The sequence below is a fragment of the Desmodus rotundus genome, chromosome 1 (assembly GCF_022682495.2).
Source record: "Desmodus rotundus isolate HL8 chromosome 1, HLdesRot8A.1, whole genome shotgun sequence".
Lineage (NCBI taxonomy): Eukaryota > Metazoa > Chordata > Mammalia > Chiroptera > Phyllostomidae > Desmodus > Desmodus rotundus.
In genome coordinates, this window is record NC_071387.1 from 35,467,588 (window position 1) to 35,493,502 (window position 25,915).

At 42.8% G+C, this 25,915-nt stretch overlaps 1 protein-coding gene across 3 annotated transcripts in view; it reads right to left on the reverse strand.

Annotated features, from left to right (window-relative positions):
• Positions 1-576: 576 nt before the first annotated feature.
• NTRK2 (neurotrophic receptor tyrosine kinase 2) overlaps positions 577-25,915 on the reverse strand; it is a 319,382-nt gene continuing 294,043 nt past the window's right edge. For all 3 annotated transcript variants that reach the window (XM_053923455.2, XM_053923458.2, XM_053923456.2), the window contains exons 18-19: positions 2,257-2,415; positions 577-1,392 (exon numbers count right to left, since the gene is read on the reverse strand). In XM_053923455.2, coding sequence (XP_053779430.1) covers positions 1,207-1,392; positions 2,257-2,415 — 345 coding nt within the window. In that variant the 3' untranslated portion in view covers positions 577-1,206. The remainder of the gene's footprint in view (positions 1,393-2,256; positions 2,416-25,915) is intronic.

Consider the following 25,915-nt stretch of genomic DNA (forward strand, 5'->3'; position numbering starts at 1 on the left):
AGACCATGCACAATTTTGCTTGCACAGTTAAAAGGACAGGTGGGTGGTGGTAGGGGTTGGAGGGAAGTGCTGTCTGAAAAGTTCAATATAAGAGAAGCTTGTCTCTGAATGTACAGCTTGTCCTATCTTTTCCAAGTGCTTGGCTTTCCTACCCAACCCTGAAATGATCTCTGGACAAGAATCCATCTATTTTCAAAAGAACTTGACAAAGGATCATTGGATAACACTTGGAAAACAACCCAGTGCTATGGCCATGATCTACAAAGACGAGACTGTCTGAGCATGTGACATGCCATCTTGTGTCTCGCCGAAGCCATCTTTTCTCTCTACTATACTCTAGCACTTCTGGTGATGGGAAATGAATAGTCCATGCCACAGAGTTCAACAGTCTTTTTACTCCTCAGAACGATCCTCAAGGGAAGGTGCCAAATACATTCCTCCCAGCTAACAGTGGCTGGGTTTTTCCTAAGCAGGGACTGATGCCAGCTGATCCCAATGGTTGTCTTTGTTCCTCTCATATTGCGGTTTATAATAAATCTTCTTTCTCTCTGGTTTTAATCTCCCATAATTAAAGGGCTTCCCAGATTGAACACAAGTTTTTCTTTTTCATACACAGGCTTAAGCCATCCAAAAACAATAAGAACAGTAATAATAATAAATAAATAGAAGTGAATCCATAGGAACTCTCGATGTCTGTACAGCAGAAGTGACAGAGTTTAAGTCAAATATTGGTTTTCCCTTTTTTTCATCCACATCAAAGGCAGGAATACAACAAGGCATTGTTAGTCGTGGTGGGCAAACTGGAGTGTCTGCTGATATAACAAATTAGGTTTGTTAAGGCCTTTGTCTATGCAGAGTTAAGAGTAATGCAGAAGCCAGATTGATTAAAAAGAAAGGGTAAGAACTGTGAAGCAGGGAAGACAAAAAAAAAAGAAAGAAACGAACAAAAAGATAACAAAAACTAGAGAACAAACCTGGGGAGATGGAAAGAGAGAAAGAGATAATGCCAAAAAGGTGTCCATACTGTGTCTACGGATGGAGAAGTACACATTGCTTCCCTCTGAAAGCTTCTTGGTGTCTTTGTTGTTAATACTGTCAGAGTAGAGAACAGCAGATAGATGGCATCCAGCAGCAGCTAAAAGACGTTCACTCTCTCGGCCCATCTGAGGAAGTGCTTTGGGAAGGATTGGTCTGCGGGAAAGGGCCCTAGCCTAGAATATCCAGATAGACCGGAGATGCCTTGGCCAAGTTCTGAAGGAGGGTATAGATGCCCTTGATGTTCTTCCTCATGTGGGGCTCTCGCTGCCAACACCCCAGCATCAACTCATAGACTTCCTGGGGGCACGTTCGAGGTCGCTGCAAGACTCGGCCCTGAGTGATGCATTCTATCACCTGGGTGGAAATCAAAGATGGGATCAGACAAGAGGAAAAACAATACAGATGAAATAAATGTCAGCACAAAGACAGGGTTGCTTTAAAGAAACCCACTCAGTGTTTATTTTTTTCAGAAAGAAGAGAGCAATTATTACAGGTTTGTATATTTTGTTTAATTGCATTACACCCATTTTTCAAGCACATTGATTTCACCAGACTAGTGGAGAAATAACTTGCCTACATGAGTGATCCCAAACCACACCCTAGAATTCCAATGTGTTTTAGTTTTACCAGCATTAGATGGAACTTAGGTCACCTCTGTGTCAGGGTGTTGACTGATGAGGGACCCCCAGAGTATAAAAGTGAGTGTTCATTTTGGACAATGAACTTGGGTAAAAGACAGACTTGGGCCTGAAGAAGATGTGAGGTGCTTGACCAAGAACCTATGCCTCAAATATAGACATATTTGCAAAAAGGACTAGAATAGGAAAACAAAATGAGTTTTTCACTAGAAGTGCATGGTATAGTGAAATGTGCAAAAAGGGAAGAAACTTGAGACCTTATTGGAATAATACACAGGAGCTAGCTGTGCTCTAAGGGTGCTACAATGTCACACATGTTATTAATTTGCTAGATGAGCAGCACACAGTGATTCCCCAGTCCCATCCCCAGAGGATGCCAAGCATGTCAGCAAACACTGCTTTTCCTAACTCTTAAATTTTGAGAGCGACTCTACTTTGGCCACGGCATTTAGGTGCATAGGGGGCCATTTGGGAAGTGCTGTACCCAACAAAGCCACATTAGATCATGTCCTAACTTCCAGCCAAGGGGCACCTCTTGGTGTCAGCCCTTTAGGAGGGTCTCACCCAGCCCACTGCACACCTCATTGTTGGACAGCTGGTACCAGGGCTGTTTGCCATATGTGAAGATTTCCCACAACACGACCCCCAGGCTCCAGACGTCACTTTCTGTGGTGAACTTCCTGTACATGATGCTTTCCGGAGGCATCCAGCGAATGGGCAGCATTGTGTGGCCACCGACCTGGCAGAAAGCGGGTGAAAAAGGAGGCATTAGTCATGCCCAAACCAAGTTCCCACCATAAGTGGAAAAGGTGTGGAAGGGAGACATGGGGAACATTTTTCTTCCATTCCGTTATTTGAATTTATTAATTTTAATCATTTATAAACACATAAATAAAATACAATTTCTTTATAATCTCAAGCACCAGAGACATAAGGCAAAGAATGGTTGACAAATCTTTTTCGTATTTCCAGTTCTCTCTTGAAACTAGATAGGAGCAGAGTTGATGATTAGGTGGATGTTCATTTGGGTAAAACACATACACACATTTTCTGGCACGAGGATGACTCAACCTTCTAATTAACAAGATAACTTTGACCAGGATTACAAGCAGGGGTCTCTTCATTCCAAAATGGTCCACCAAGTGACTCTACTTCCTTAGCGAGGCCAGAGTTTTCTTCCAGTTTAAGGTGTTAGAGCGAGTACACAGTGCTTCTTCAAACACCTTCTCCACAATCCAGAGATGAGTAAGGCAGAAATTATTCCCATTTACATATGAGGCACCTGGGGTTCAGACTACTATAGACACAAAGAAGTCAGGTTTTTGGACTCCAAGCTCAGAACTTTTCTCTACGACAGGGCACTGCAGCTGAGCGTATTTACAAAAATAAACATGTAACGATGATTCTGAAAAGCCCATTTTAGTTAAAATATGGAGGCTGAGGCATTAGATGTCAAGAGCACTAGTATAGGCAAAGAGAACTTTGTTTGACAACGAAGACTTGTCCATGATTTCCTACTTCCTGGAGAAAAGTGAAGCATTCCATTTTCAGGTCTGTAGCATTGGGACTGTCTGATTTTACAACCGTGATCAGATTTCTGCACAGTAGCCCTATGGGTAATAGGTCCCATTTTTCATGCTGGTGAACCTCGGCACAACCAGCTCAAATGTCGTGCCTGACACGAGGCAGAGGGAGAGCTTACAGACACCAGGAATTCGACCTCATGGACAACATTCAGTCCCTGGGTTCTGAGACTAATGCCACAATTATAAGTCTCAAAATCCATTTCTGACTCATTAAAGGAAGGAAGTGGACTAACAGTGCCTGAGAAATGCTGCCTAACTCTGAGCCCAAGGAGCTGGAGGGGGGGGGGGGCGGGTTAGAGATGTCTAATATGCTTGGTGGTTTCAAATAATGCCCTTAACCTCAAAACACACACACACACACACAAATGTGAAAGGAGGATGATGCCTTTTGTTGTTTTCGATTCTTCTCTGTACAGTGACTCCCAATCTGATGAGTAGGAACGTAACTTGCTGGCTCAGGGTTAAGGTGCCCCCATATCTTTATTTTTTAGCTTTGAATACATCAAAAGCTCCTACACTAAGTAGAGGCTAGTTGTCTTTCACCACCTTTTGATTTTCTCACTTGCTTCTCACCCCTGCAGTGGCAGGTAGTCACTGTTCAATGAGCACAGACTTCCCTCACGAAGCTGTGTGGACAAGACTGAAGGTGATGGCAATACTCAACCATCAAGGTTACACCTGAAACACAACCTGTGTGACATCGGCACTGGCCAACCAGAGAGGATGACAGTGGTAAACTAATTTGAAGGTGTGTTTGTTGAGGAGAGAACCGGAGAGAGGGAGAGAACCATTTACAAACATCTCCTAGAAGCAGCCAGCTGAAAAACACACTCTGGGATGCATTAATTTAGCAAGATACCAGGCTTCCCATATTCCTTGTGGATTCCCAGCCGCAGTGCAGCAGACAACTCTCAATTCAGGACACTGGAAATGCTGGGTTTCAGGGCATACCCTAGTGCACCATTGCCTAGTGGGGCAAACTTGACTAGTTGCCAAACCACTCTGTGCCTTACTCTCTTCCAATATTAAATGTGGGTAACAGTGAATACCTTCCGGGGTTATTGTGAGGTTAATACCTAAGCAGACAGTATAAATTTCAATGCACTAAATACTTTCAAGGCATTGCTTCCTTCTCTGTCATTTGACTGTCTGAGTTCCTCAACATGGGAACAGCCACTCCAAAGACACAAGGGAGAGTCAACACATACATCTCTCCCGCCCTCCTCGCTGCAATGACAAGTGCTCTGCGACCCTGTGACCACAGCACCTACTCTGCCAGGTTTTCTGTCCTGCACTGCTAATGGCCAAAGAAAAAGCTCTTGTTTCTTTTAAAGGAGAAAAAATAAGGTTCAAATTTTGATTTACATGTTTTCCCATCTGATCATTTATTTCATGCTTGGACGGATTTTTCACTTTAATTCTTTCAAGAATCCCTTCTGGGATTTCACGCATGCTGTTATAAATAATGCTCTCCTTGTTCTGATGTCAAACGGGTGAGTGTGGGAGAATCTAATAAAAGTTCAAACAGGGTTCACAAGTTTTCTAAGCCCGCTTAGAACATTTTTGAACATTTCTTTCACAGCCCTTTCTCAGGATTTTGGAGCATGTCACAAAAGTAGACAAAAAAAAATGCCACCGTTGTTACAAATTGCTGTCACATTTCAGTCACAATCACTGGATGGTTTTTGGAACCTCACAAAACCAGTGTGTGGCAACAAACACAATGAGACATTTGTTTCACATTGTGCTACTTGGCAACTTGCCCTCACACCCTTGCTCAAATATTTGTGACATGGAGTGCAATCCCAGCTATGACACTGGAGTCAGAACTGCTGCTTCGGCTGTCAGATATGCTGTGGTGCCTGAGGAGACTCTCCTGCGATCCATGTGGCTCAGGCCGAAGGCCTTTCACTAAACTCACCAGACTGAACTGATCAAGATGGGAAATCCAGTCAGCTGGGAGTTCACTTAGATTTGCAATTTTTATTTTCCGCAACCCTAGACACAGGGGTTCCAGTCCTACAATTAGCCACCACCACTTTGCCACCATAGTCATCCATCAATTCTTAGTACCTCACATTTACACAGAATTGCCACTCAGTTATCTCACTTGAACCCAATAGCTACCTTCTTGGGTAGACATAGCTTGCCTTCATATTACAAACAATGCCCCCAAAGTTCAAAGATCAGTAGCTTACCTAGAGCCACACACAGAGTGCCTTCCCCCTGAACGTCTTGCACTCATCCTGATGGGCCGCTCTTTGTTTCCAGCTTCTGTACTCTCCAACATATGCCCTGCGTTTTCAGCCAGCAAGCTTAGTTGTGGCTCATCACCAAGGCCAAACCTACTCAAACCTGTTGGAAAATTTGATCTCCTTTCTACCTAGTAAAGGCAAGCTCACATTCCACCATTTCAAGGAACTCTCTGTCCCTCAGTGCCTTTTCTAAGTACTAGGAAACCCTGTGCCCACTTGGTACAGCTCTGGTAACACTGTAGGCCAGACACTCCTTTTTTTTGCTAACAGATCACATACCTCAAGAAAGGTGGATGCTAATCAGTTATGTGTGGCAGGGCATGAGGGGGTTGGTTGGTAAGCATGTGATGTCTTCAAGTGGATTTCTTGTGAGCACTGATATTGGGAAGGAAATCTTATAGTGTTCTTTCAAAGAGATCAGTGTTTGCTGTCTTCTTATCCACCCTCCAGTAACTTCTCTAAACTCCTGATACAACCAACTCTTAGATTAAATGAATGAAAACTGGCTCACCTATTTGACACAATAAATAAGAATGATTCAATGAAAGTTGTAACCTCTTAATAAAATGCAACCCAAAATACTGGAGTTTGCGTGGAGTATAAAAGCTAAATTGTATGAGAAATCACACTCCTTGGTTTTCCATCTATAGAATAGATGGGGTGAGGGGTGGCCTATGGTACAGACCTGGAACTATTCACTCTGGTAATAGAGTCTAAGAAGATGTCATAATGCATAACACGAAGGGAGTATTGTTCTACAGATGGAGACTAGTGTGTCATATCTTAGGAGGCTGGAGAACAAGGACAAAGGCTTAAGAAGAAAGTTAAACCATGGAAAGAAAAGGACTGAATGACCATCACGGCTGCTATTCATTGCAACATGGTGAAATCAGCAAAGCTAACCAGAACGATGTCTGAGGCCCATGACCAAACAGAAATCCTAGAGTGGCGAGAATAAATCAAATTACAGAAAATAGTGAGTTCTGTTTTTAAAACATCTGAAGAAAAGAACTTTTTCATTTAGCTCTTCATGTGATTTCCATGACACCTCACAATTTTGATGGTGACGTATTAGATGATCTGGTTAAATGCAAAAATAACAACTGTGTACTATTTAAAATACCTGGTTCTGGGCATCCTTTAAATCTACCTGGTTGAAAGGTATTTAACACAGTAAATCCTGGACAGAATACTAAAAGGCCCTTGGTAAAACTGTCTTGTGCTAGAAATCAATGATTTTATTATTTTTAAATCAACTTAGACACATCTAATCACTAGAACTGCAATATTTATTTCTTATCCAAGAAATATTCTTTGGGTGCATACTTTTTGGTCATTAGGTTATAAATTGTGAAAATTTCCTTGTCACTTAACAAACAATATGATTTATTTTTCTACATAAGAAAACTAGGACTTAGGGAAATCAAGGAACTTGCCGAGGACGTGTAGCTATGAATTGATGTCCAGCAGTATTGAAGACACCTCTCTATCCCACCATTATTTATGCCGATAACCTACTTCTTTCTCATTTTTTACAAATATACAAAGCATCTTTTTCCCTGGTACATGTTAACGATGAGTACACAACTCATTTTCCAGGTACACTGGGAGATGACAGAGGAGGTGACAAGCTTAACTCTTTTTTCTGTTGGGCTTCACACACACAAAAAATGCATCTACCACCCTCCTTACCTCTTCATCTTCTCTTCTTCTGCTGCATCCTTTCTTCGCAGTGTTGCCCCTCCCCAGTCTATTCCTACTTCTAATTCTTTGAATATCCTCTCAAGTCTCACTTGTCCAGCCCCATTTCAAATACCAATGTTGCATATAGTCTTGCCTGATTTCTTTCTTTTTCCCTCCTATCATGTCCAATTACAGTTGTCCACTTATGGTTTTCCCAATTTTCCCCTGTTGCTCTCCCTTGCCCTGCACACCTCTTGCCTTCACAGTCAACCCTCACCCTGTTGTCTACGTTCATGGGTCATTTTCTTGTCTCTCCAACTGATCATGCATATCCTTACCACAACTCATTATTCCTCCACAGTGATGCCTCGTCTCCCTTCTGTGTTTATGAGAGCCACAATGGTAGTCTGGAGCCTTTCTATAGATCCATAGCAACTTCCTAGCTGGCTTGGAAACCACTGGTGATATAAAGTGAGTAATGCTAATCTGGGACCTTGTAAACTCAACTAGCAAAACCAATGATGCCTGGGAGGCCACTTCCAGTTTGTGGTATTTACTCAGTGAGTGAGTGATAACTTGTTTGGCAGCCAAACATTTTACTCCCTTAGAAACATGCAGGCCAAAGGGCAAGCCACATTAAGAGATGATTAGTTGTCAGAGGCTTTTGGCAGCATTAAATATTGAAGAGACTCCTAGACCTCCTCGTGCACCCTTCACCCAACTGCTTTGTTTCAGTAGTTTCTCTTGATCTGTTCCTTAACAATTCATGAAAGCTGTAAACTTTAATAAATAGCTGGGCCTTATTTACTTATTCATTGTGTTGTATCGGTAGCATGAAGCTAAAAAAAGGAGGGAGAAACAATTTACGCAAAATATTCTCCTTGGAGAAGCTGGACCCACTGTGGTCAGACTGTGGGCACTTTCTGACCACATCCAGGAAGATCATAATTCTCCAATTATAAAGAGTGATGAGGTGCTCTTGTGGCGCATAGTTACCGAACCAAGGGATACTTCATGGGAAGAAAGGCAGCCCTTCCAGCCTTGCCAGACGTCCTGAATGAACTCAGATCAAGTTGAGCCAGGAGGAGTGCTGGTGACCTCCTGGTCGCCCTCTCGCACAGTGGGAGCTGATTATCACTACACCTGAAATTGCTGCTATTGGCAGCCTAGAAAATCCTTCATTATCTTTTACCATAATGGTCGTAGCAGAAGGATTATGACTTAGTAACTTCAATCCAAGTGTTTTGGGATTAGTCAAAGAGAGGGCATTCTGGACCTCATTGCTAATGATATTCCTGCAAATCTTTTTTTTTTTTTTTTTACAGTGAAATCTCTATCCTGCCAGTACAGGGCAAATGACCATGTTTGCAAGGGAAGGGTCACAGAGCTACCCTCACTATCTTCTGACATTTGGATTCTAAGTGAACAGATGAGGCAAAATTTGTATTTCTCAAAATTTGTATTGAGAACTCTAGCTTTATTTTACCACAAAATAATAACACAAATAATAAAAATAACAATACTTCATGTTTGTATAATGCCTTGTTTTTGCTTTTTTATAGCATAACCACATTTATTTATTCTATAATAATTATACTTGCCTCAAAATATGGTTGTGAAGATTAAATGAGCTGATATTAGAAAAGCCTTGTGGGACCATTGTGTGATGCCATTTATATGATAAGGCATTCTTGGTAAGGCTAAACTGTAGGTCTAAACAACCTATGGTTGACAGAGGCTGGGAATTCATGGCGGGGCAAAGGGACTTGCCCTACTGGGGCATGAGGGAGCTTTGTGAGGTGCTGGCAGTGTTCTAAGTCCCCATTGTGGTGGCACTAAATGACTCTGTTTGCCAAAACTCAGAACTGTACACTAAAAAAGGTGAATTTTACCATATGTATATTATACCTTAAAAAACTTGACTTAAAAATAAATAAAGCTCTTACATTAAGGCTCAGTATATAATAAGTGTGCAAATTATATTAGCTGTTATTGTTAGGCTAAGTATTTGAGTCTGCAATAATGGGGTAAGTCACCCATATTCTTTTATCCCAATTTAAGAGGTGAGGAATCTCCAGGCTCAGAAGCAAAGTGACCTACCCAAGACCACACAGCGAAGAAGCGCCAGAGTCTACACAAGGACACAGCTGTCCAAATGGATGGCGTTTTTTCCGTTCTGCCTCAAGTCTGACATGCAGTCAGATTCAGGGATAGGAAAGGCTCTCTTCCAGAGTCAGCTAGGGCTACCATAACGAAATACCATAGACTGGGTGGCTAAAACAATAAAAATATATTTTTTCACATTGACTTGAAGTCTAAGATCAAGGTTCCTGCAGTTTGGTTTCCGGTGAGAGCTCTGTTCCTGGCTTGCAGATGGCTGCATGTATCTCATGTGTATGTGCAGAGAGTGAGCTTCAGGTGTCTCTTCTTATAAAGACACTAACCCTAGTGGATAGGGGCCCCACCCTATGACCTAATTTACCCTCTAAGTTACTTCTCTAGAGGTTTCATCTCCAAATACAGAGACACTGGGTGGGGATTCAAGATATAAGTTTTGGGGGGTACACAAACATTCAGTCCAACGCTTCCTTTTTTTTTATTCCAATACACTTGGAAGAGCAAGAACAGCTCCAAATATGAAGTTGTGCATTTCTCATCCAGAATGCAATTCTGTGGTCTTCTGTTAGCATCTTCATGTCCCAAGTAAAGGTTCACCCCCACCACTCCCTTTGCTTCCTGGATGACTCTAGATACTTTTCCTTTAACCAACTACAGTGGTACCAGGGTACTTGCCAGCTTCAGAACTTGTCAAACCTGGTACTTGTCCCATTTTGATGAGAAAAATTTTTTTAGCACTTGGCACTTGCTTACCACTCACCACACTTGCCAGAACTTGTGCAACACCCCACAAGAGAAAATGTTTCATCAATCCTCATTTGCTTGCCCCTTGTCAGAATGAATTAACAACAGGTACCAAGATACTACTAACTCTAGAGGTTAGCAAATGGCTTAAACCTGCTTTTGTCCCACAGTAGCCCTCAAATTCAACTCATTTCCAGTGCAAAACTTAGGGCAATCTCAGTCTTCATTTTGGCCCCACCCCCACTCTACCACAATTTCCCTGGGTGTAGTTAAGGGAGAGTGAACAGACCCTGGAACTCTTTAGTGATGTGTAGAGAAAGGCAGAAGGGCTTCCTGGGCTCCATGTTGCTTCAAGTGACAGCATGCATGGGTCCTACTGTCCCCTGCTTGTGTACTATGTACAACTTAAAGAACCAAAGAGTCTCAGATCTAAAAGTGATTATAGTTTCACCTTATTTTACATTTGCTCTAATCAGGAGCAAATAAGTCTTCTCTCAGTAAACATGAAACTGCAATCACACCATTATTTTTTATCCTCACTCAAGGACCCTTTTTTCATTGCTTTTAGAGAGAGAGGAAGGGAGAGGGAGAGAAACATCGATGTGGAAGAGAAACATTGATCAGTTACCTCCTATACATGCCTGGACTGGGGATTGTACACACCTGGACCAGGGATCAAACCCACAATCCAGGTATGTGCCCTAACCAGGATTCGAACCTACAACCTTTTGATTATAGGATGATGCTCCAACCAACTGAGCCACACTGGCCACTGATGTTTAACAATCACACTGGGATATAGAAACAAGGACAGTTCATTTTAATAATAGAGTAAACTTAGACATGCCCCTCCTTCCTCTGAGGGCCTCTCTCCATCCCATCCCACTAACTCTTATCAATCTAAGGGGAGTTTCCTGAGTAAGCAATGGGAGGACAAAGCTTTTTGGAAAAAACTAATATAGCATGCCCACAGGCATGTGATGATTGTACTTATATTGTGTTGGCCAAAAAGTTCTTTTGTTTTTTTTCTGTAAGGTGGCTCTAGTAGTGCTTAGTTGTCTTTAACTTCATTCGAAACAATTTTGTTACATTGTATTGTGACAGCTGTCATATGGGCATGCATTTAAGAAAAACTTATCAAAATTGGTGAACTGTTGGGGTACAGGGCAGAGCGGAATAAAGGGGAGAAAAAATGAGACAACTGTAATAGCATAATCAATAAAATATATTAAAAATAAAAAATAAAAAAATTGGTGGATTGTGTAGCCATTTTAATATTGAAGATGGAAGAAAATATGTAACATTCTGGAATATTATGCTTTATTATTTTGAGAAAGGCAAAAACAGAACTGAATGCAAAAAACAAATTTGTGCAGATTATGGAGAAGGTGCTGTGACTGAGATGGAAAGGGTCCAAAGTGGTTTGTGAAGTTTCGTGTTGGAGATTTCTTACTGGGTGATGCTCCATGGTCAGGTAGACCAGTTGAAGTTGCCAGCAATCAAACTGAGACATTAGTTGAGAACCATCAATGTTATACCATGCATGAGATAGCCAACTCAAAATACTGAAATCAATAAAGTTATTGGTAAGAACGGAAGATGTGTCTTTTATGTTACGGAAAAAACTAAACAGACTTTTTGGCCAACTCAATACATCACTCAGCAATGTGAATTCGTACATTCTAATGACATACATTTCATCAAGAAGCCATTTTTTTAATGTTCAATATTACTGAGCTTTTTATGGCCTCCTGTGCATTATGGTTTTTAACCCAAGAGACCATCTGACTCTTTAGCATTTGAAACCAGAGCATTGCATCCTTTCAGGGGGAAAAGCCACAGAGACTGACATGGTGCTGAGCAAAGGCCACCAGAAAAGCAGGGGTGAAATATATGCATGTCATTGTCTATGTTAAGGTGATTGCATTATGGTGGTTTAGTACAAAAATTTCAATGTGAAATTGTTTCTATGGAAATAACTCAGAAAGGCTGGTATTCCAGCTAGCTTTTAGAAAAGGAAGAAATCAATGGATTGCCAGCAGAGTAGGGGAAAGAAAAGCACTCTCCATGCCAGCTGGGATTACTATGATTACTGCTGCCTGGGGTGCATTACGTCCAGTAAGTGGAGAGATCAGGTTTCTGGGTGGACACCACACATCTGTCCCACCATTAACCGCAGCGTCTTAGTTAACGCTGAAGACCCTGCCAGAATGTACATTCCACCGTAAACCCGAGATGAGGACTTGATACACAAGAGCTAGTTAAAAATGAACAAGGTCCTCTATCCTCCCAGTTCATTTGGATATAGAAACATGAGTGCAACAATAAAGGAAAAGTTGCTTTCTCCAGTGAGCTCTGAATGCTGTCCTGGCATCATGAGGGTCTTTTTCTGCAATGTCTGGGATATATGGAATGCATAGAGGTTGTGATCTCAGTTACAAAAGACATGATTTCTTATCATGCTCCTGTGCAGTAGGAAATCATAGTAAAAGTAACTCTCCATTACCGAGCACCAAGTCTGTGTGCCAGGTTCTGTGCAAAGCCACTGCTTAGATTTAAAACTCACTTTTCTCATACTTCTCCCAACACACCTACAGATAAAATGTACCCGTGGAAAGTGCGCATAGTACAAGCAGCAGTTGCTTTGCAGTTGTGAAACTGGAACTCACTCTCTGACTAGCAGCTTTTTTGTGCAGAGTGAAGAGGGGCAGCTCAGTGTTATAGAAAACCAGTGGGTGTACCTGGTTGTTTCTCAAACTTTTCCACCAAAGCGACTAAAACTGCAGAAGTAAGTAAAAGACCAGGGTTGTGGGGAATAGTTGGGACCATGTCTGTGAGTCCATTCCGGGGTGCTGTGGCAAGTGTGGTATTTTTTTCAAGTCTTAGTTTTGTCTTTAACATCTAATATAATTACTGTATTCAATATTAGACTCTACAATGCATTGTGAAAATAACGATATGTCCCAAACTTATTTACTAAAATTTATGTTTTAGAAGCACAGGCCATGTTTGTGTGTGTGTGTGTGTGGCTTCTTGAGTCTCTGTTATGGACACATCATTTTGTGTCCAAAGTCTACCGAGACCTGGGTTTGAGCAGCAGTGGTGATAGAAAGTGAAAATGCTATGAAGTGAACAGACCTGGTTTTCGGTCTAGCTCAACCACTTGCTAACTGAATAGATAAAAATAAATTATTTTATGTCTTGGAGTCTCTCCTTTGCATCTAAATGAGAATAAAACCTTATAAGGCTAAATCAAGCCAATCCCCTTCCTCAACAGGCTACGTTCTAAAAGAGGTGATGAACAGCTAAATGGCCAGAAGTGAGCAAAAGAAACATTCAGGCAATAGCCTTGAGAAAACAGAAAGAGCCATACACCAGGATTCCATGTGGTCCTACCCACTGCATAGCTCTGAGGACTCCATTCACATTGTGTGTGGTCCATGTGAATGCCCCCTTCTAGAGTTGTCAAACCTGGGGATCTGTATCAGAAATCTGGGGCTCTACTCTGGTGCTTATAAGACTCTCCATGTGATTTTGGGCAAGTCATTGCCTCCCTCTAGGCTATAGGTTTTCCACTTATGGAATGAAGACAATGATACTTACTGTGTCTTATCTGTGAGGCTCAAGTGAGGTGCTGAGATAGAGTATGGCTGACATGGTAATACCCAATCCACATGTACTCTATCATTGATCTTGCTTTTTTCATGTGCCTTTATTTCAGTACATTTCAACAAATTTGTGTGTAGTTAGTGCACATAGTGTCACCTGCAGCGATGTTGGGGAAACAACATTGAATGAGATTAGGTCCTTGACCACCAGCAAGGTGGTCAAGGTGGAGAATTGATGCCATAGTGGAAATGGGAACATCTGGCTGTGTGCTGTGATGCTGGTGCTGTTTGGCCCACTCCTAAATCTACTGATGCTTTTAGCTCCCTTCTATTAAGAAGTAAATATTAGGATGCCCAAGCATTTGCCACTCTGTCCAGAGAGTATCATGAAAAGAAACTATTGAAAAATAGCACAAGAGAAAGTTTTCAAAAACAATCAAGACCCCAATTTCTCACTGAAGTTCCCTAACAAGAAGGAGTTGGACACAAGGCCACAAGGAAGCTGTGATGACTGAGTTGTGTTTAGCTTAGTGGCTAGGGTTCCACATCTACCTACCATTCACTGCAGGCCTGCATGTGCAAGATACAAACAAGAACTCGATGCACATTATTTTGCTGAATAGCATGGAACCACAAGCTGAGCGCATGCAGGGATGAAGAGGGTACCTCAGTTAGAAATTCTCATCAGCTGCCTGTGGCAAAGACAGTGACTTAACCATGCGGGTTTTTCTCAGTTAATGGAAGTCCTGAAGTACGCAGCCAAGGGCTGGTGGAATGCTCTAAGGAGTGGTTCCAGTGACATCCTTCAGGAGACAGCTCAAATCTGCCCGCTTCCTTCCACCTCCATTTTCATCTCCCTGTTCTGTTGTTACCCTCCTAGGTTACCGTGACAGCCTCCTGACTGGCCTCCCCTCTACCCATTTCCCTTCTTATCATTTTCCAATCCACTCTCCATTTAATAGCAAGAGCAACAGTTTTAATATATTAAAATCACTTATTTTTCTGCTATAAACTCTTCAATGACTTCTCATTGCCCTTAGGATAAAATGAAAAGTTATTGAAATGGCTCATAGCACCCTGGTTGATCTGAGTGCTTCTTTCCACAGTCTCCTTTTATGTTTTCCCCTTTTCCCTGCAGTGACCTATCCATTTGGGCCTTGAATGTCTTTGCACTTTCTCCTTTTAGGTGCTTCATTCATGCAGCCCCTCAATTTTCACCTGGCTAACTTCCCCTTGTCTCTCAGAACTTAACTTAAATACCATACTCTTGGACATCAAATTCACGTTGACTACTGGGCACTTCTACCTCATAGTGCCAGTCAATTATAACAATGGGCTTTTTGCATAGTTTTGTGCTTGCTATCTCCCTCTGACTACAAGGTTCATGACAGAAAGCACTACTGGCACAGTGCTTGAATGCTCAATAGATATTTGTCAAATGAAGAGAGTGCACCTGGCTGCCTCAGGCCTTGTGCATAGACAATGAAATAAATATAAAAGGAGAACAAGGGGTTAAAGCCATAAAGGTGGCTTCCTGTCAGCCCTGCACAGGGCTCGCAGCACAGGCCCCATGGAGCCGAGAGGGCTATCCAGAGGGAAAAAGGAAAAATGGGCAGTAGCCGATTTGCTTTAGGGTGACACCTGTTTCTAATTTACACTGCAAATAAGGAATGGAAGCATACATGTGTTGTACATGGTGTAACGAACATATGGGATAATTTACCAAGAAAAGCCATGGAAGCCAAAATTAATGAGCTGAAGTGACCCCTTGGTTGAGGAGAGGGTGCAAAGCTGCTGGGAGAAGTCAGAGAGAATGGAAGGGCTGAGTGCCCTGTCCCTGGGGTTCCCTTCCCTTTGCTCGTTCTGTGGTATGTCTCATTGGCCATAGCAAGTTCACTCTCGGAAGCCATCCTGCTTATAGAGGCCCCCTTGGAGCCCCATCAGAGTTTGCATGGGAGGGACTCTGGTGGCAGATGCCTGGGGATAGAAGAGGCTTGTCCTCTATGGCACCACCTATGCTGAGCTGTGAGGGCTGGAAAAGTAAAGGAGGCAGATGGAGATTAATGAGTGGAGTTCTAAAGCCCTCAAACCAGCCCACAGCATCACCTCTACCTCCTGCGTGGTCCTACACTCTGACTCTCATCTTTAAAGGATTATCTATTTCCACCATAGAAGATGCTGTTAAGGAAAACTATCATGATGTATTTTGGATTCTCAAACCCTCATTGCACAGAGTACAGATTGATTTTTTAAGTCATTGAGTTGATAATCATGTGTTTGTTTTATATTATTCACTCATTCAGCAAAATTTTACAGAGCTACCTTCTGGGTGCTAGGCATTGTTCTGGGCACTGGAGACATGTCCTCATGAAGAGAAGGTAGCTGGTGATTGCTTTATGCTTCATGTCTTCATGAAGCTCTCATTTTAGTGGGAGACACAGACCAAGCATAAACAGACAGCTAGGCATGACAATGTCAGGTGGTAATAAATGCTGTGAAGAAAAAGAGTAAGTGGATGGAGAGGATAGAAGGGAGTACTCTTTAGATAGGAAGGTCAGCAAATGCTTTTCTGAGCAGGTGATATCTAAGCAGAGATCTGAATAAAGTGAAAGAACAAGACATGCAAAATCAGGAGGAAGTGCACTCCAAGCATTTGGGTCAGCACATGTGGCCCTAAGGTGGAAGCAACCTTGATGTGTTGGAGCAGTACGGAGGCCAGTACGGATGAATTGACTGTAGCAAGGGGGTGAATGGTGGGAAAGGAGGGGGAGTGCTACCTGGGGCCATCACTGACGAGGTTTTATATAATGGTGCAGCTGCACTGGAGGGTGTGTTATCTACAGCTACATGTCCATGTCAGTATCTATTTTATATCTTTACTTCTGTATCTAAATCATATGCTACATCAGATAGTATTTCAAGGCCAGTGTTCAAGGCCAGTGACAATATTGTGGAGCTTTCCAGCAAACACATAATCTACGACAAACACATAATCTATGACCCAACTTGCCATTTACTAACTAGGGAAACTAAGACAAAGAAACTCAAGACCATAGTCAGAATCCGGGTCTAAGGTGGCAATGAAGGACAGATATTCCAAATCCACTAATCTAGTCTTTTTCTCTTTGGTTTTTGCCCCTTACTTTGCACCACTTCCCCAAATCCACCTGGTGGCATGGCCAACTATGCAAGCTAGCTAAATCACCAGTCCCTTTCTCTGAGCCCTGTTCAGGAGGAAATTCCTTCCTCTCCAATGCAGAGAATTGGACAATGACATCATTGCACAGCACAAATAACCAATGCTTTCTTTCGTAGAAAGTGATAAACTGAGGAAACAAACTGGGTCTGGCTGTTTGTGTCCCCCACCCCTTTCTTTCAATAGAAGGAGGAAGGAGCTGTAGAAAGGTTCTATCACTTCTAGTCCCTTCAGTAGCCCAGATGTATTCCTGAGTTTCTGAGGATGATCAGTGATAGCCCCCTTGGTATTTAGCTTTAGGATTTATGCTGATGGTTTCTACATGCTTCTCTCTGTCAGTGCATGAGAGGAGACTCCCTCTACATTACCTTGTTTTTCCTGATTATTTCCCCAATATTCCATTAGTTATATGATCACATTACTACTCAGGTCATTCTTTGACTCCTAAAACAATTTGAGTTTCATCTGAGGAAGAAAGCTGTCCTTGTAGTATCCCAGGGGAGAAGAGGAAAGATTCCACAATGCTGAAGTCCTTAATGATGGTCTGTCAGCATTCTTTCTTTGCGCACCTTCCTTCCTGCCTCTCAGTCTCTTAGTCAACCCCACGCCCTGCCCTTTTATTTTTCAAATTTTCCCTCCCAAGGTCTGTAACTCTGGCAATTACATTTTGTCTATACCAGAACCTCTATTTAGGTACAGGTCATTTAGGATACTATACTCACTGGCTAATGTCTATTTGAATCCATTTGCGGAAGTAGCTTTTGTAAAACACATAAAGGTCTTTAAGCACTACAGTCTACTCTGTGAATACAGACAGGGATGACAATAATTCTCTTCAGCCCTAAATAGGTCTTTAGAGATGAAGACAAGAACATCCTAGAGAAGGTCAGAGTGTCCAACCTTTTGGCGTCTCTGGGCCCCACTAGAAGAAGAGTTGTCTTAGGCAATACATTATATACACACATGAATGAAAACTGATGAGAAAAAAAAGGTTTTAAGTAAATTTACAATTTTGTGTTGGGCCTCATTCATAGCCATCCTGGGCCACATGCAGCCCACGGGCCACGGGTTGGACACCCCTGGCTATTGAAAAAATAAGCTATTACAAATTAACTGAAAACTGTAGGGATGGGCAGAGATGATTTCAAATCTGAGAACAATGGGCTTTTCAAAAGACCACCTTTTCCAATGGTGGTCTGTCCTCTTCTTACTCAAAGGTTAAATGTCCTCCACTTTCCTCCCCATTTTCAGCTCATTCCTTCATCTATCTTCCCCATTCCCTTAAATAGCACCACCATCCCCACCAACCACAACTATTTTTTGTTTAAAGCTAAAAACCTAAGAGACATCATTGATTCTTTATTATTTCTTATCCCCCATCCAAGTCATCAGCAGGTTCTTTCTGCTCTACCTGCAAAACTTACCTTGAATGCATGCACTTGCCCATTTCCACTCTAAGTCTAAGCCACCACCCACTTGCACGTGGACTAAGCTATTGCTCTCTCAGCTCCAGCCCCAACTCAGCAGGCAACCTACCTGAGTTCCTCTCATCTTAGTCTGGCCTGGCTTGAAGCTGAGGACATCTTTTGAAGACACCCTCACCTTGCCCCCCAGAAACTCCCTCATGGTGTTGGTGGCCTATTCCTGCTTCCTCGGCCCCACTGGATGACATTCTTCTCAGTCCCAGGGATCAGATTTTACCTTTCCCCATCACTGTAAGTAGATTTCAATAAAGCTTAATACTGGAGCAGTCAGGTAACAAAAAATATATGCTCAAGTGAATAGTTTGTTACAGGATATATTTGGTAAAACTTTCAGAAGAATGCTTATTTTTGGAGGCATTTGTGAAAGACTTCTTTCTTTATCCATTTGCTAAACATGTTAATGGTCACTTCATTGCCTCCCTAAATTAAATCACTGAAGTTGCAGCACTGTTTTAAAGTGGGAAAGGTGGTTACTCCTGGAGGGAAAAATTAGGTTCCGCAGAAGGAGAACCCAAAGCGATCTTTATAAGGTAAAACACTGCAGAGAGACCACAGCAACTAATAGCTTCTGGGCAGCCCTGCATATCCACACATCTGAGGCTCGCACCAGACATGGACCATGAGCCTCGGGGGTCAGGCTCTTAACGATCTCTGCTAATGAAAACTCAGCCAATCAGAACTGGCCTCATTCTCATAATTATCCCCTTGGGGTCTTCAGAAATTACGACCAGGCTTGCCTTGCATTTATATCACCCACGTCCTGGTCAGGAAATCTGGAAGCTGGGCAGTGGGAGGTAGGAGGGAAGCAGGTGAAAGGGTGGTCTGGACACCTTCTTCAAGTGATGAGGCAGTATCATCAGGAGAATAATGCCCAACTGCTCGTCACCAAGGGCAGGTCAGGAAAAGGTGAGGGTCAATCGTCACATGAGGATCTCATATTTGATATAATCAGCTTTTTGACATTAATGGCCAATAGGTCATTAACTGCTTGAATGCTTGGATGACGCTGAGGGCAGCTGTGAAGTCCCCTTGTCTGGACCCCTCTGATATTTTATATTAAAATACTCAGGGGGGCTTTTCCAGAGGTTCCCCCAATTAAAAAACTTAGGCTTTCAACTGAAAGAAAAGGAGTTCTGGCTACCACCTATTCCAGAGAAAGTCTCTGTATCAGTCAGTGCCCAGCACAGTAACTGAGAGCTGGATCAGACTCCTGCTCCCACAACAGCTCTACAATAATCACCCACTACCCTAGATAACCTGTCCTCTCTGTCTGTATGGGGCAAGACATGGAGAGGGGAGTGAGCAAGAGTAACAGTGATAACGGTCTGAGGGGCCGCTGTTGGAATCTTCCTGGAAAGAGGTCATTACCTTCCCTTCTCCTTCTCTCTGTTCCTCCCATCCTCAACCTGAAATCAAGTAGGGGGCTTTAAGAGAAGTCTTCATAAAGACTGGGGTGCCTTAAGAAGAGGATACAGGGACCGCATTTTCCATTTAGGCTTTTGTTTAGGCATCAGACTGTATGCACTGTCAGGGAGAAGGGAAGTGGATGGGAAAAGATGGTGGGGCTGAAATAGCCAGCAGGATAGCCTGCTCTCTCATCATTTGGAAGGGATAAGTGGGCCTGTGGAAAATGTCTATGTCTGAGCTTTCTTGTCTGTACCCTGGCTTCCCACAGGTGACACCTGATCCACAGAGGTGTTCACTGAGAAATAGTGACAGCAAAGGAGAGTGACAACTGAGAAATAAAGAGATATTGCTTTTTATCCTCAGTCCCTCCTCCCAGCTCCTAACCATAGGAACTAGAGACACAAGAGGAGCAGAGAGAAGTCCCGCCTGTGATGCTGGAAGAGGAAGCTTTGACATTAATGGAAGAATGAAGCCATAAACTGGAATCAACTTGTTTCGTAGCTACAGGTGAACAGCAAGACATGGAGGAAACTTAGATGCATATTACTAAGTGAAAAAAAAAAACAGTCTAAAAAGGTTACAGACTGTATGATTTCAACTAGATATATGACATTCTTGAAAAGGGAAAACTATGGAGACATTAAAAAAAAAATCAGTGGTTGCCTGGGCCTTGGGGGAGGGAAGAAGGAATAGCAGAACAGAGAGGATTTTTAGGACAATGAAGCTATTTTGCATGATACTATAATGGTGGCTACCGGTCATTATACATTCATCAAAATGCTTAGAACTCCAAGAGTGACCTCTTACATAAACTATGGACTCTGGTGACAACGTGTCCTGTAGGTTCATTATGATAACGAATGCCCCACTCTGGTGGGAGATGACGCTGGTGGGGGAGGCTGTGCATGTAGGGGGGCAGGGGATTCATGGGAAATTTCTGTACCTTTTCCTCCATTTTGCTGTGAATCTACAAGTACTCTATAGAACATAAAGTCAATTTTTAAAAGTGTTGCAATGAGGACACAGCTGTAGCTGTTACCAAAGCTCTGTTGCTCAGTTTGCATCTGTGCCTTAAACATTTGAGAAAAAAAGGTTGCCAGCCCTGCCCCGTCCTTCCAGCGACCTGCTGTTGTTCACGAAGCTGTGGGGGTGCTCTGTAGAAACTGAGACCCTGAGCAGCGAACACAGAAGTGTTGCTCGGGGGAAACCAACAGAGCATGCGGTGGGGAGGACGGTGGCACAGAGTGGTCCACCCAGCCAGCCTCTGGGTGGAAGTCAACGTGGCTGGAAGCCCACTCTCAACAGGAAGCAGGAAACTGGAAACCCTGCTCAGGAGCCTCTGAAATGGGGACAGTAGTGCTTGGGAAAGAGGCCAGGAAAATGTGGGGCAGGACCATTTTCACCCAGAAGAAGTTTAGTTTACCATGGAACACACACAGTTTCCCTGTCATAAGATTTTTTTTAAAGAAATAGACTTTTTAATTTAATTTTGAGAACTCAAGAGATAAACTTGCCAAAAAGGATTACAAAAATGTTGGGCATATCAGTCTAGCAATGGTGTTGAGCTAGAATAAATTAAGTCAAGAAAGGATTGAAGGATATTAGAAAGAAGTGTCTTTAATTATAATGATTTGTGCCTTAATGGCCCAATATGTTGACAGTATCATAGCTCAAGCTATTAGAATATGACTTTCATCATAACAGTTCTCTTTGAAAGATATTAGACTTTTAACAGACAGTGCAAAAAGAGCTTTTATAACTTACTGATGAGTGAATGTCATATGACTTATCCTTACAAGCTCCAACAGGCTCAGGCAGTCATATAAGAGAAAACTTCAGTACTGAGTTACTGAAAAAGTATTCAGAGGGAGAGGATAAAGCACAGGGGATCCTTCTATGCATATCAGTAAACGGCTGGGTTCTCTTATGTGAACCAAGGAGAGGGGCCCTGGGAGGCACTTGAGAATATTCAAAAGATGAACTAAGAACCTCAAGATGAAAAGACAAAAGGGAAGAGTTTCTCTGGCTCAGATGAAGGAAAGGCTTCTTAGGGCTTTCCCAAAATGAGACTGACAACCTCAATACAGATGAGGGTCCATTTGGGGCAAATTTTCACACACCGGCGCTGCATTAAAATGATATCATCTGAGTCCAGACTGCCGGACCATGTCAGGGTGACACTGTATCGTGTATAAAGGAGCACCTTCCAGTAGCAAATTGCTTTTCTTTCCTGAATGGATTCACCTTACATCACATTCTAAGTGAGAGTTTAGTAAAGCAGAGCCTGAGGTTCAAGCTTATCTGTTCCTACTTTCTCAGGGAGGGCAAGGCAAGGGAAGCAAGAGTGAGGGATAAGAAGAGTGAGGCAAGGAAGGATGGAGAGGCAGTGAGAAGAAGAGTTACTAAACGAGCCACACTTTGGTGTCCATGTGACCAACTGCTTCCTTACAGGTTTCTTCTGGGAGCCGGTGGGAAATACTGGGTCTCAGGATAGTGTGATTGAAGGGGAGAACAGAGAATAATTTATCTGCGAGCTCCTGACTCCTCTTGTTCAAAGATTCTAACACTGGGTGTTGTCTTCCCTGCACTTCCCTGCTGAGCATGCATGGGCATCAGAGTGAGTCCAGTGGAGCTTCATCTCAGCAATGACAAGGAGTCTGCAGACTATGATGCAAGAGGTACGTGATGAGAGGTGGTGTACATGAGCGGTACAAGGTGCTGTGCTGTCAGTTGAGGAACCTGTACATAGCTGGTCATCACAAGGGCTGCAACAGAACAAGATGGCCAGTGGTCCCAAAGACAGGCAAAGCCTAGAGGATCTGAAGCAGCACATAAGAGATATCTGCTATAGGAAGGTGGTTAGGCAACAGATCCCATTAACTCTTCCTTCTGCTGTGATTGGACCATAGCATTTCCCACCCAGGTTTTCAGAACCATCATTACTTAAGCAGCCTGTTTAGCCCTTCCCCTTCCTCAGTTTGCTTTGCTGAATACAGAATTAACCTCCATGTCAGGCCAACTTGGTGTCTCTCTGCTGACCACCCAGTCACTACTTTATGCCTACAGTAACTCTTTTTCACCTGCCCCAAGGGTAGCAAGTGTCTGTTCTGGCTACCACGTGCCCCTAGCTCACAGTTCAAAACTCACAGTGTTATACTTTCTCTAGGCAGTCCCTTTTCTGGTAGGTATTCTGTTTGGTTTCCACTCTAGTTATCACTCCAGTAACCTTATTATCCCCCTGATTTCTAGAGTTACCTGAATCTGTGCCCCTTAACCACTAGCTCAGTGCCCAAGCCCCTGACCTCCAGGACAGATTCCTTATAGCCAATTCCTGATTCACAGGACTTTGGGGTATCTATGCATAAGACTGCTCATTTTGGGGGTCCATCACTTCAAGGAGCACTTAGCTTTTTCTTGACCCCTAGTCTGGACTAGAGATTGTTTGTAATCTCAGCAAACAACTTTGCCCCTGGGCTAATTACCTACCACTAGCTAGACATGCCCATCCTAGTGCCCTGGTCTAAAACCTAGCACCTGCCTGGCTCTACATATACCATGCCTGGCTGCCGTGTCTTCTCTGTAAATGCTACACTGTGAAGATAAGAGCAAATCAGGAACTGATAGAGACTTCATCCTTAGTTGGCTTCCTGCATAGGTCTGCAAGCCTCTTAAAGGGCAAAAGGTGCACATGCTCACCTCCATGGCCAAGTAGAGTCAGGGATGAAGACACATACTAGTAGTCATTAGTGGAATGGGGACAAAGCCCCAGGTGATTCAGCACATGGATAAAACTGGACTCACTAGCCTGGAAAGAGCCACAGAGATAAAGGGGGTCAATCACTGGGGGGCACTAGAAAATCAGCCTGATCACAGAGCACCTGCTGTGATGGGGCACACCCACAAAGGAGGGGACAGGCCATTATCAGGTACTTTTTCTCTTTTCCTATCTGTATCTCTCTCTAGACCTCTTCTCCACTTTTTCTTTTCCTTTTATCTTTCATGTAATACCATAATACACAAGGTTGGTGCAGAAAAATTCCAGCCATTGTTAATATAACACAAACTGTTGGTGTGACATTGATGTAAGCTGGCATCCAAGGAGAGTGGACTGGAAAGTGCACCTGTGAGCAACGATGACTTCACTGTACTCGTCAGTGGGGATGGTAGATGCCATTGAATGAGCATGTGTACTGTGTGGCTGTCGCTTTCAAAATGACTGAGCAGGTAGAGTGACGAATCTGCATCACATTTTGTGTTAAGCTTGAACAGTCCTCTGCAAAAACTATTTGGATGACTCAGAAGGCTGTAGCTCTGGGTAACTAGTGATTGGCAGCTTCATCATGACAATGTGCCTGCTCATGCATCACATCTCTTGGAGAGTTTTTTGGCAAAACATCAAATCACTCAGGTGACTCAGCTTCCCTCCCTACAGCCCAGATTTGGCACCTTGCAACTTCTGGCTTTACCCAAAACTAAAATCACCTTTGAAAGGGAAGAGATTTCAGACTGTTGATGAAATTCAAGAAAATACAATGGGGCAGCTGTTCGTGATTGGGAAAACTGTGTGAGGTCTGAAGGTGCCTACTTTGAAGTAGACTGAGGTGTCATTGTCCTGTGTACAATGTCTCATGTATCTTGTATCTTCTTCAATAAATGTCTCTATTTTTCATAGTATATGGCTGGATACCTTCTGGACAGACCTCATACATGGCAGGTCCAGTATTAAAGGCCTGCCCATGGCCAGCAGCTTCCTGATTGCAGACCTCGAACAGAGCCCAGCTCTCTGACTGGGTATGCTACCTCCCAATACATGGTATCAAGGCACCAGCTTGTGACCTCTCTTGAGAATCACATGGTGCAAGCAGACTTTGAGCCCCAGTGCAGGATCTCTATCCTCCAGTCTGGTGTAGTCAGGAGCTAGAGTGGGAAATAGCTTCACTTTCTATCTACAGAGATGAGCTTAAGTGACTTGCCTCTGGGCATCTGTGCTCTGCTCACTAGCTCACAGCCACCTGGGTCAGAGTCACCATCTTGCTCTAGCTCTCCCTCTGAGAGGGGGCCTTAAAGATTTCTTTTGTAAAGGCTGGTGGAATAAGAAACCATGATGGAGGTCACTGCTGAGTCTTATCACAGCAATACTTTTCATGTTACATTAATAAATTTCAAGTGCTTAAATTAAATCACATTAATGGCAAGAGGGTTACATCTTTCAAAATGCTTTTTACCAAGGTTAATATTTCATGCTAAATCAGTTCACTCTTTTGACATGTTTATGACCTGTGTACAGCAGCCTCATATGTTCACAATAATGTCCAAATTGAAAGAATATGATGCTCACTTCACAACATAAAAATTACTCTTTGTTAAGGCAATTTTAGGCATCTTGTTACATTTGGGACTTGTGTCCAATCAGATAGTTTTCTTTTAAATATCTGCCTCTCTTATTTTTCTAGGATTATACAATCAGGTAAACTAGAAAGAGACTGTTGACTTCTTGGGATCTCAAATGTCTGTGTGTTTCTTGTTCCCTATTAAAGGCTAATTACCTTTAGACAAGTAAATGTGATCTATTGAATTAAAAACTTTACGAGTCTAGAACTTTTACCCTAAATTTGGACCTGATCTCAAGTTTCTGTTCAGTTGGCTAGATAAAGATGGTATGTCCCAGTGTTGGAAACATAACTAACACGTGTTCCAGGCCATATGCTGGTTCTTTACATATGTTAATTTATGTAGTTCTCAAAACAACCCAGCAAGCTAGGCTTTATGATGTCCAATTCTCAGATAAAGAAACTGGATCAATGACTTGCCCTGGTGTGTGGCAGAACCAGTGCAGCAGCACCTTTGCTCCCAGGCCAAATCAGTTCCAATTTGCTGGAATTATTATTGGATTCAGTTCAGAATGTACAGAAGTCATAGGTGCTGTTTGCGTGGGCACCTGGGATTCCATGTGATCCATGGGGCAGAGTGAGAGTCATAGGCCACACCATGCAAAAAAAAAAGACAGAAAGAAAGAAAAGAAAAGAAAAAAATCAGGGGCTAAAGAAAAGTCTTTCCTCAAATCCTACCAATGTTGTAACTACTCTGAAACAACAACAACGACAACGCTATGTAGTCTTTCTTCTTGGACATGCTGTGCTGTACAGTGTGGTTCTTTC